General features: G+C 37.8%; 1 protein-coding gene across 10 annotated transcripts in view; it reads right to left on the reverse strand.

Moving 5' to 3' along the window:
* The window catches only part of PLEKHA1 (pleckstrin homology domain containing A1), a 56,103-nt gene that overhangs the window by 9,170 nt on the left and 34,505 nt on the right, over positions 1 to 12,428 (reverse strand). For all 10 annotated transcript variants that reach the window (XM_072805020.1, XM_072805018.1, XM_072805024.1 and 7 more), the window contains 3 exons: positions 10,588 to 10,713; positions 6,418 to 6,561; positions 4,797 to 4,865 (listed from right to left, as the gene is read on the reverse strand). In XM_072805020.1, coding sequence (XP_072661121.1) covers positions 4,797 to 4,865; positions 6,418 to 6,561; positions 10,588 to 10,713 — 339 coding nt within the window. The remainder of the gene's footprint in view (positions 1 to 4,796; positions 4,866 to 6,417; positions 6,562 to 10,587; positions 10,714 to 12,428) is intronic.

The raw sequence follows: 12,428 nt of genomic DNA on the forward strand, positions 1-12,428 counted from the left end.
TGTCCAATCCCATCAATTCATCTACATATATTAGCTGAACTTTTGCTCTACAGAAATGCTTTTCCTTCCACTTACTTCTTTGACTTTATTCTCTGGGTTGTAAACCATCACTATCATTATTTATTTAGGTGCTCAAATTTGAGCATTGGGAACTCCTGTGAGCCGGGTTTGTGTCCTTTTGTCATGTTCCCATCATTCTCTGAGTCACTTCCTTATTTTCTGTCACCATTAGCTCTTTCGGGCTCAGCCCATGCTATCCCTCCCTGCCTCCGAAATCTTCCATCTCTCCAAGGCTCCACATTCCTTCTGTTAAAGAACAGTACTTATACTTGCTCTGGCGGGGGGCGGGGGGGGACCTCCCATGTCTTCACTCCACCGTGGCTTTCTCATAATAGATGAGCAGAAATATTTCTGGGAGGTTTTAACTTGTGCTTCTCTAATTACAAGTGATGTTGAATATCTTATATATGTTTAAAGGACATTTCTTTGCAAATCAACTGTCTATTCATGTCTCTTACTTCTTTTTCTCCCTTGTTTTTCTCTCTCTGTAAACTCTGAACCAACCACAAACAAAGACTGAAAACATCGCACAAAGACCTGCCTTTCCTGAGCCATTTCAGAGGAGCTGCTGACCTGGCTCCCACTGCCCTTCATGTTAGAGTGTATTTCCCACAAAGACATCCTCTTATCACAATACAACCACTGAAATCAAGAAAGTGTCCCCTGAATGTAGTCCTTTATTAAAACAAAAGAATTCAGTTGAGAATCACAGACTGCATTTACTCCTCAGTTGCTCTGCCCTTGACTTCCACAATCTCGATGCTCCTGAAGGCTCCAGGGCACTTCTTCGGGACAATGTCCCTGATTTGGGTGTGTCTGATCCTTCCTGAAGATCAGACTCAGGCTCGGCATCTCTGGCAGGAACATCACAGAAATGAGGCAACAACCTTCTCAAGCTATCCCGGCAAGTAGCAAATAATCCTAATTCATCTCATCACTGATGAAGTCCACGCTGATCATCTGATCATCTGATTAGAGTGGTATTTGCCAGCAGTATCTCTATCACTGTAAAGCTACTATTTCCCTTTTTGTACTTAGTGTATTTTGTAGACAGGGACTTTGAAACTTTGTGATCTCTGGTTCCTCATCATACGTATGTATGTACACTCATGCATTCAACTCATTGATATCTGTGTGGGTTTATGGATTCCTATTTTATTCAAAGGGCAATAATATATTACCATCATTACTTATTTTGATGTTCAAAATGCCTCCAATTTGGTAAGGTGGAATGTTTTCACATTGGATTCTGGGTCCTTCTGACATATCCACAGCATTCCATGAGTACTTGTTTTCTTATACAAGACATCCCAAGATTAGTTTTTGTTCATTTCTCCTGTCTTGCCGTTTCTCCATGAACCTAGGTTTCTTTCAGTGGGTTTTTTCCAGCTGCATAGAGTGAGGATGTGTGTGTGTGTGTGTGTGTGTGTGTGTGTGTATATAAACACATGAATACTTTTACATCTGTATTTCATTCTACATCTATCTGTAGATGTTAAATGGCCAGATCAATTCCAATCTAATACAAAAGTTTTCTCCTTTTCCATATTTATTATTCCCTTTACTGACAGTGAGAAACTGGCCTTCTATTATCCTTAATATATTTTCCTATTTTATCAGTAAGCACATATGTCAACATACTCCCCTCTTCCCAGTGTGGATGTGCTCCTCTCCCTACTCCAGGTTGGGCTAACCCCCCAAGAAGACAGCCGCCTCCTCCTCGGGTCCTGACTGCCCCACACCAGGCTACTCTAGATCCTTCCACCCTTGCCCCACCACATGAACAAGTACATTGATCTGCCTCACCAAAACACTGTAGGTCTGAATTGTTTGGGACTAATGGGAGGAAAAGAAGGCAGAGGGTGGAAAAGAGGGCAATATCCCCTTTAGGGATATTGTTTTATTCCTGATATATATGACAGATATTTTCTCCAGTTTTTCATTTGTGCACTTAAATCCTTCATACCTACTAAAAAAGCTTCTAACTCTTCATCTTTTAGAAATACATATTAAAATAATTACAGAGGAAATAATATGTCTAGGATTTACTTCAAAATACGAAGTGGGGGATCCCTGGGTGGCGCAGCGGTTTGGCGCCTGCCTTTGGCCCAGGGCGCAATCCTGGAGACCCAGGATCGAATCCCACATCGGGCTCCCAGTGCATGGAGCCTGCTTCTCCCTCTGCCTGTGTCTCTACCTCTCTCTCTCTCTCTGTGACTATCATAAATAAATTAAAAAAAAAATTAAAAAAAAATACGAAGGGGGAGTGGGTGGTTTTACCTAACAAACAAAACTAGCCATGTGTTGATAATTACAAAATCTGGATGAAGAATATATAGGGGTTCAGAACACTAACTACTTTTTGTTGAAACTTTTACATGACCAAAAGTTTTCATAAAAGAGCCCTTTTACACACTAAGTATCAATTTTTATCATCTATGTTCTTGACCCTATGTAGGTACATAGATTCCAGCTCTTTTGAATCATCTTTTTGACTCAGAGCCATCAATGTCAACGTTTCTCACTCCATATCATTTTTGTGTCAAAAAGAGTGTTGAAGATGCAGCATTTCTTAAGAACGTTCTACTGTGTCCCTGAGATTTTTTTCTGAGCTGCCAGTACCTTCTCTGTAGGTTTTGATGTTGGTGCTTCCCAGATCTTACCCAGAGGTGCTGTGGGCATGTGAGCAATGCCAACTATCACACAGCTGCTGCCTGACTGCCCTTTTTTTTTTTTTTTTTTTTTTTTCTGACTGCCCCTCTTGCAGCAACTCTAAGATACCCTGAGATTTCAGAAATGTTAAATGTGTGTGTGTGGGGGGGGGGGGGATGCACATCTTAGTTATTGATAAAGGTAAATAATTAAAAATATATTTAAAGATTCCAGCTTAATCTGTGTTTCCTAAATGCTTAATACATTCTTAAATACACATGGTATCATTTCCCTACCACTTTTGTTAGTTCAGTATTCTTTCATCTCAAATTTTATAGCATCATGTCTACATGCTAGTTTTTCAAAATTTAGTAAATATTTTCATAATCATTGTCTCATTAGAATTACTGTGGGTGATAGGGGTACATGTCAACTTCTCTGGCACAACTGAACTCCTGAAAAAGGCCAGAACATCGCTGATTGTCCTTTTGATTCTCAGAACAGTGCACCAGAGCCATGGAAAGCTCAGTGAATGTCTGTTGCATTAATGACTCTTCCCAAGAGTACTGCCATTAATTAAAAGCAATGAATCAACCTACTAACCAAGCACACGTGTAAGCCTTCTGAGACACCAAGTCTGATACTTTTTGAGCCAACTAACTACTACTTCCAGTTGAGGCTCTTAGAATTTGATGTCTAAGAAAGGCTAAATACTCATGTTAAAATGGATATTCTTGCCATGCTATCCCCGTTCTCATTCATTCAAAAACACTTACTAATTATCTACCAAGTACCAGGTGCTGTGTTCATAAAAAAGGTATAAAAGACATCTTTGCTTTCAAGAAGCTCGCATAAGTAACTGGTAAAGACAAGTATGCAGGCAATTACAAAACACAGTGGGAAGAATTATGATAGAAGCAAGGCATAGGGAACCATGGTGTGTAAGGAGAAGGCACTTAATCTAGAGTCTGAAAGCTTCCAAGAAGAACAGACACCTGAGATGAATCTCAAAATATTCCTTTCCTATTATCTATTCTATTGTCCAATACAGTACCACTAGTTATGTGTAACTATTTAAATTTTAAAAATATTAAAAACAATCAGTTTTATTTTTAAAATTAAATAAAGTCAAATTCCTCAGTCATACCAGCCATATTTTCAGCATTCACCAGCCACATGTAGCCAGCAAACCTGGTCAATACAGATACAGACCATTTCTATCAGTGTAGAAAGTTCTACTGGATAGTACTGTTCTTGTGCCTTCACACTAATAAAGGGTATGATCCCCAGTCAAAGGTCCCATAAAACAAGTAGAACTAGGACAGACATTTAAGGTATAAAAAACGCATTCAAATTATCCAACAATCTGTTGTAGAACTCTCAGGTTATGTGACAAGAGTATTTTAAATAAGGATGTTACTCAAGTGAAAGAATTTCTTTGACTCCACCTTCAGGTAGGACAAAAAGGTCTTATATGAGGAAACTTAAAAAGTCAATCTGAAACAGGAAAAAAATATCAAGAGAGGGCAGAGAAAAGAAAGTAGAAACACAGAGTTAAAATGTTGACTTTTAGAGACTTAATTTTCCTACAATGTCTTCCAGCTTCCCTTCTGAAGAAATCTGTAGACTAAGGAGTTCTGATATTTTTAATTTTTTTAAGGTGATCATATTTGACAATATGATCTTTTTATTTAATATGTATTTACAAAATTAGCATTAAAACATCAGAACCAAATAAACTGAACTGTATTTTTCTTTTTTTTTTTTTAAGATTTTTTATTTATTTATGTTTGAGAGACATAGAGAGAGAGAGAGGCAGAGACACAGGCAGAGGGAGAAGCAGGCTCCACTCCATGCAGGGAGCCTGACACGGGACTCGATCCCAGGTCTCCAGGATCCCACCCTGGGCTGAAGGCGGCGCTAAACCGCTGAGCCACCAGGGCTGCCCCTGAACTGTAATTTTCAAAACCAGATTTTAAAAATAGAAAACAGGACAAGAAACTACACATGCACAATTAAAATCACCACAGTGTTTTAACACTTCTCAAACATTTTAAAGCAACATTTATGACAGAGCAACATACCAGTTCAGATTTGAAGTAGCCTATTGTGTTTTCATCCAATTGAAAATATCTTCTCTTCCAGTTTTTCATCTACCAGAGATGAACAAAGACATAAGACTTCTGATTCTAAGAATGTCAAATGTTAACAGCCACTTAAATATTCTGCTATGAACCCACAATCAGAAATGTCAGGCACTGAAAAACCTCACTATCCTCCCTTACTGAGGAGATACATAAAACTTCATCTCTTTCACAACTTAGACCTTGAACTCCTAAGGCAACTTTGGTGGCTAGCTTTCAGTCTGTATCATATAATTCTATAATATGGTTTCATATTTTTAATGCTCTAAAAGTTAAAAAAAAAAAAAAACAAACACAAAACACTTCCCCATCCCCCAACCCCACAAACTAAATGCCATCAAGAGTTCAAGAGCAAGCACAGGAAATGTTATTAAACCACATTAAGTTCTGTAAAATCTGTAAAATGCAAGAATCTTTCTTCAGGTACTTTATACTTAGTAGTAAAGCAACAAATATTTAATAAAGTGAACCTACTTTGTACAAGTATTTTTTTGTCGCTGAAATACATTTTTCATGAAAGCACTTCATTATCTCTAAGGGTTGTTATTTTGGACTTGGGAGTAAAACGAAAGGAAATGTCTCCCTAAAAGCCCTAATTAACACAAGCCAGTCATAGCCTGATGAGACTCTGACTTTACCTGTAAACCTGCTACAGTGAGAGACTCTCAGCCTTCCCCTTCATTTCCCTCAGCTTAGAAGTCAGTAGATTGGGAATGAAAGAACTTTTCCATTGGCTGACCGAAGCTAACTGAAGTTACCAAAAAGTGATGTGAGGTCAAATAGAACTGCCAATAGAATTTTAAGTATTTCTATACTCACAAAAAATTTTTTTTTAAATTCTCAAACTTTAAAGTTTGTTTTCTCATGAAATTCTAACAATTTGGTTCACATCAGAGTGACAAACTTTGGGAAGGTACTTTGGAACCTTAGAAATACCAGAAAATTTACCTGTTCTTCCTACAATGTCCCACTATAGGTCAGGTTGAATGAGAGGATCTGGCTAACCCTTAATAGCTCTTACTAAGGACCAGGTGCTGTGCTAATACTATCTTAAATTTACATCTTTCAAAAAAACCTCCAGATGGCAGGTTTTATAACCTAATTTTCCTTAAAAAGAAACTAAGAGACTGAGAGGTTAAGTAAGAAGCCCAAGGTCACAGGAAATTCAACTGAGGTCAGCCCAACACCAAATGGAGTGAGCCTTCCTGCTCCCCACTCCCCACACCCCTCTTTTCTTAACACCTCCCGGCTAGAGCTCTCTTTCTCTGACCCACTCCCAAGGGAGGAAAGATTGGTAAGAAAACCGTCTGGGATAAACTGTTAGGAAAGCTCACTCAAAATTGAAAGTCAGTGGCAATAAGCATTATCCAGCCACCCACAGACAAAGAAAATAACAGCACTGAGTTATGAACATAGAGTCACCCCTATTCTATCTCCTGACTCCTCAGCACACTGGTCTCTCACTTTGGGCCTTTTGGAAAACAAAGCAAATGATTTATATGTTGAGAGTTTGCTAACACAGACTCATTTTTCATTATACATACCCTGTCCAGGTACTCACCACTGCTCCTTGCTTTACACAATACCCAGCTTTGATGACTGCACTGTCCGGAGGTGGCTTAGGAGTAAAGTAGGGAAGATGGCTTTGTGACCGTTTCAAATTGTTTCTGTCAATACTTTCACCACATTCATTTACTTCTTCTTTCTAAAATGAAGCAAATAAATTCTTTGCTTGTTTAGCTTCAAAGCACAGTTGTATTTTATGTTGTCATTCTAGTAGAAAATCTTAAAATCAAATCTTAGTTCACTTAGAAACACAGATTTTGAGGTATAGAGTTTTCTAAGTAATTTGAGATACTTATCCATAACACTCACATCATTGAAAAACCACAGATTTCTATTTCTCTTGTTTTGCCACCAGTGCTTTGTGTGTGAGGAGTGGTGAGGTAGAGGGAAGAAAGGGTTAAATTTTGGTTTTGAAATTATTATATAGATTCACTAATATAGGAAGTTGTTTCAAAAAAAAAAAAGTACAGGAGGTCCTATGTACCTCTCAATCAGGTCCCCCAACAGAAATATTGTATAACTTCAGTACATTATCAAAACTACGGGAACATCCCACAACCAGCCTTATTCAGATTTCACCAGTTTTACATGCACTCATTTGCCTCTGTGTATGGATCATTCTATGCAATCCTGTCACATGTAGCTTTGTGTAAAGCCACCACCACGACAATATACAGAAGTTTTCATCATTACGAGGCTCCCTTGGGCTACCCCTTTAGAGTCCCTATGCCCAATCCCTTGGCAATCCCTAATTTGTTCTCCATCTTGATAATTTTGACATTTAGGCAATGTGATACAAATGTTCCTACAGTAGTGACCTTTTGAGATCACCAGCATTCTCGGGAGACTCATCCAGGCTGCTCCTTGTATCACTAGTCCATCCCTTCTTACTGCTGAGTAGCAATCATGGTCTGGCCATGGGCTATTTAACACTTTGCCTATTAAAGAGCATTGAGTTGTTCCCAGTTTGGGCCCATTAGGAATAAAAGTGCTATGAACATTCATGTATAGATATATGTAAACTAAGTCTCCATTTCTCTGGGACCAATGCCTAGGAGTATATATGCTGGGTTGTACAGTAATCATAAGTTTAATGAAAAACTGCCATAACTATTTTTCAGAGTGGCCATACTATTATATATTCCCACCAGCAATGTACGAGTGATGCAGTTTCTTCTCATCCTTGTCAGCAGTCAGCATTTGTGTTATTAATTATCTGAGTCATTCTGAGAGGTGTGTGGTCTTAATTTGCATTTCCCTACTGACTAAAGGCAGTGACAGGCCTTTCTAGAGCTTCTTTGCCACACATGTATCTTTTATCTTTTGATGAAATCTCTGTTCATGAATTCTGCCCATTTTCTAGTTGGATTATTTTTTAACTGCTAGGTTTTGATAATTCCTTATATGTTCTACATACAAGTGCTAGATTGGATATGTGGTTTGCAAGTATTTCCTCCCACTGTGTAGCTTTTCCTTTCATCCTCTTAACAGGGTCTTTCAGAGCAAACATTTTCAATTTTGATGAGGTCTAATTTACCAATTTTTCCTTTTATGAACTATGGTTTTAATATCAAGTCTAAAAACTCTTTGCCAGCAGATGTTCTCCTTGCTCTTAGAATCTAAAAATTCTGCAGGTTTTTGTTTTTTTTTTAACATGCCAAGTCCAGTGCTTTAAAAAAAAAAAAAAAAAAAAAAAAGATTTAACTACACTCATGTTTTCATGCTCCTCCAAGGACTGGCTTCTGTTTATTTATAACATGCAACATGTTATAATCTAGAATCTCACAAATCAACCAAGCATGTATTTTCAATGACTCCTAAATTTCAAGAGAAAAACTAATACTCAAGTCTTATCTTGAGAAATTTTCAACCTGTTATACATAGACAGGTCAACAGCAGGAATTATGTACTTAAATTTTGTAATCCCAGCACTTAACTGCTAATCCAATAGTCACTGAATAAATTTATCAAGCAAATGAGTTTGGCATTTTCTTACTATAGCAATTAAATGACTTTATAATGAGTAAATACTTCTTTATAATTTAAAAAGCTATATTACAAAATCAAAAAAGTAACAAAAACTCTTTGGGATCTTTTTAATATGGCAGCTGCTATGGAATCTAGAACCTACTGAATAATCTACACCAAAATTAAAACATAACAAAATCTTAATTCTATACAAAATTAAAACAGCCAGAGATACAAATATAATATATTAATACAACTATAGACAAGTTGTCTTACTGCTTATATCAGCCTAAGACATAAGACAAGTAAAAGCAGCTTAGTCTAGTTTTATTTTAACCAGAAGTCTTACAGGTTAAAATCATTTTTTTTTTTAAAGTACACATACACAATACTAGCTTATACTTTTATCCAACTTTGGTGAAAAATGTAAGCTCCCACTAGAACATGGATTTTTGTTCATTAATATACCCTTTATCTAGAATAAAGGGAGCACTAATTATTTAATTAATATCTTAAGATGCAGTAGCCTCTAACCACCCTTCCCTGACAGAAGACCTGAAAAATATGGTGCATAAAATGATTTAAAAGGTTTATAAAGTGCCAAAGTCCTCTCAGTCCAAACAGGCACACAGATAAGGAAAGTGCCCAAGGCTAGTGACAGCAATCCATTACCTCAGGATCCCCAGTTTCTCAACACTGGTAATTCAATTTGCATTACAAACTCATTCACTCAATAGCAACACAAGAAATTTAAGCTCATCTAAAAGTTTTAATTTCATTCAAAATTTTTTATGACTATATATTTTTCATAATATTCAAATAAGATATGACTTAGTATATATCAGTACTTTTGTGATAGAACGAAGTCAAAATTCCAGTTATCTGTGTGGCTCATCTAGGTCAGGTTGTAGAAAAACAGGTTTAAAAAAATTACACATATTTGCAAACTCTTTGATTCAGCAATTTTATTCTAGAACTTTATTCTTTAAAAAAACTATTCTCCATGTCTCTAAAGCTTTGCTACAAGAATGTTCATCATAGGATTTATGGATAATTAAAAATATATACTTACTGGTCTCTGCCCTTGGTTCCAGGCACATAGCACCTAAAACCCTTGTAAATTCCTAAGTGATAAGCACTGGGTGCATCTCTTGTTCCAATGCAGTGATTCTGGGTGGGCTGCTGGATGGGGAGTGGTCACCAGGAAGACCAAGCTAGGACTAGAAGCTTGGGACGTTCTGCCCCACCTGCCATTCTCCAGAGAAAAAGGGGCTAGAAACAGAGTTGATCATGCCTATATGATGAAGCCTCTATAAAAATCTCAAAAGTACAGGGTTCAGAGGGCTTCTGGGTTGGTGAACACTTAAGAGAGTCCCAGAAAGGGGACAAAAGCTTCACACCCTTCCCATCTCTTTCATCCAGATGTTCATGTGCATCCTTTTATAATAAACCAGTAAACAGTAAATATATGTTTTCTTCTGTTCTGAGAGCCACTCTAGCAAATTAATCAAATCTGGGGACAAGGTCACGTCCTGTCTCCAATCACAGCCCTTCCGTCAGAAGCACAGGTAAACAACCTAGACTTTCAACTAGCATCAGAAGGGATGGGAGGGCAGTTTTAGGGGACTGACCCTTTACCTGTGGGATCCAGGCCGACTGTCAGAATTGACTTAAACTGTAGGACACACAGCCAGGGTTGCAGAACTGCTTGGTGTAGGGGAAAACTCACACCTCTGATGTCAGTAGCATGTGAATGTGGGAGTTGTAGGGAAGGAAAAGTGGGTTTTTCCTACTCATACTATTTATAGAAGGAAAAGGAACTCTGTCCAACAACAAAGGATTTATAAGCTATGGTAAATTCACAGTGGCAGAATGACTACAGTCATTTAAAATGATGTAGAATAATTTTTAATGACTTGGAAAATGCTTGAGATGTAAGTCAAAAAAACTGTTTACAAAGTTTCTCCATTTCCAAGGGCAAAAGTATAAAGAAGAAAGGCTCAGAGAAAACATGAAAAGTGCTAAGTGTTATCTGTGATTTCCAAATGCTTCATAATAAACACATATGTTTGAAATAAGAAACAAAGTTTTTAAAATTGATTAACTATGATATTAACTCAGTAATGTTCTATTTTTTAACAGAAAAATCACTACACAGTAAGTAAGCCATCATAGAGCAGAATAACTAATGAATTACCTGAGTTGGGGTAATGATGGGCACGCCCCCAACAATGTCCGTTCTATAAGACACTTGCTTCTTCCCACATTCACTCTGGCGACTTAGGTTATCAGAATGAGGCTGTGAGTCTGACTGCTTTGGTACCTAAGATAATACGTAAATGAATCATTTTGCCACAAGCATTATCTAGGAGACCCTCTTTTAACACAGAATATCCAACTCATCATCCACTTATAAATAACTGACATACATAAAAATTCTGTATAATGTATGCCATACCCCTTTAAGTTCTCACACTAATGTTTCTGTCTCAGTAATACTTTACAATACAGCTACCATTTACTGAGTGTTTACTTGGGCGGGTACTATTTCATACATTCTCCCACTTAATCCTCTCATCAATCCTATGTGTAGGACCCATATCTCCACTCTAGCAGTGAGAAAACAGAGGCTCAGAGACATGAAGAAACGTAGGTTTAGATCCTGGCTATAGTATGTTCTATTCAAGTTTGTGTAACTCTCCTATACACTCAACCACTATACCATACCCCCTATTTATTAGAGAGCCTGACATTGTATTACAGCTCTGTGACTTAATCTCTTCCTGTCCTCCATTCCTGCCCAGGATTCTACAGCACCCCCAGGGACAGGGATCATGGCAAATCCATCATTACTGGCGTCAGAACAGAGTCTACTAGTGAAAACATAGTAAGTATTCAATAAACGTTGATAGACTGACTCAGTGGATGAATCCAAAATCAGCAGGAATAAAAGACTAAGATACATAACATAAACCAGAAACCAAATGTTCAAAATAATTTAAAGCTTATTGAAGATTTTTAAAAGAAATTCCAATACATGTATCCATGATAAATCACTCACAAGTACCTCACTAAAGTGGAATCAAAGTGTCAAAGGCATCACTAATGTCTGACATACATTTTAGCTTTTCTTATGTGGCCTAAGCCGGAAACAAGGTACTTGGCTAAGCAGTACTTCTATCAATAGACTATAGCATGTCATCTGTCTTTGAATTACAGTTTTGTGGGGGGTTTTTTTGGCTATGAAATAAAATGTAATAAAATATGCTCAGCACTGATGCGATGTTGAGCATAATAGTTAATCTCTCTCCACCGATCTAAAGGGCATTTGAGGATCTTGCAGTGTTTCAGAAGCATTATGACAACTACGTCCAATAAGCACCGTGGTCGTGATGTAAAAACATTAAAAATTAAATAACCTGCCTGCCATACAATTAAAATCCCTGTTAACAGGGCACTGGCACAGTTCTAGGGTCACTGTTCACATGGCAGTCAAATATCCAAACCATTTATTAATATGAATCCAAAGCAGTGTGGTTTCTCAAGCTTTAACATTCATGAAGTATCAAGCCAGGAACATGATTAAAACCTTCAGATTCCGGGCAGCCCCGGTGGCGCGGCGGTTTAGCGCCGCCTGCAGCCCGGCGGGGTGATCCTGGAGACCCGGGATCGAGTCCCACACCGGGCTTGTTGCATGGAGCCTGCTTCTCCCTCTGCCTGTGTCTCTGCCTCTCTCTCTCTCTCTCTGTCTGTCTCTATGAATAAATAAATAAAATCTTAAAAAAAAAAAAAAACCTTCAGATTCCCAGGCTGCATACCCAAAATTCTAAGTCAGTCAAGCAGGAACACTAGAAGCTTCTGAGGTAGGTGCTTAACAAATTATTCTGAGAAACACTGCTGCCAGGCTTGTGCTCTTCCACCAGGTCTGGGGAAAAGTAGGTGGACAATGTTATCTGCAGACAAGGCTTTACAAAATATTGGGCAAACATGTCAATGTATGTCTAAGCTGGACTGTAGTCGATCCTAATCCACATAAAT

This window comes from Canis lupus, chromosome 29 (genome assembly GCF_048164855.1).
Source record: "Canis lupus baileyi chromosome 29, mCanLup2.hap1, whole genome shotgun sequence".
NCBI lineage: Eukaryota > Metazoa > Chordata > Mammalia > Carnivora > Canidae > Canis > Canis lupus.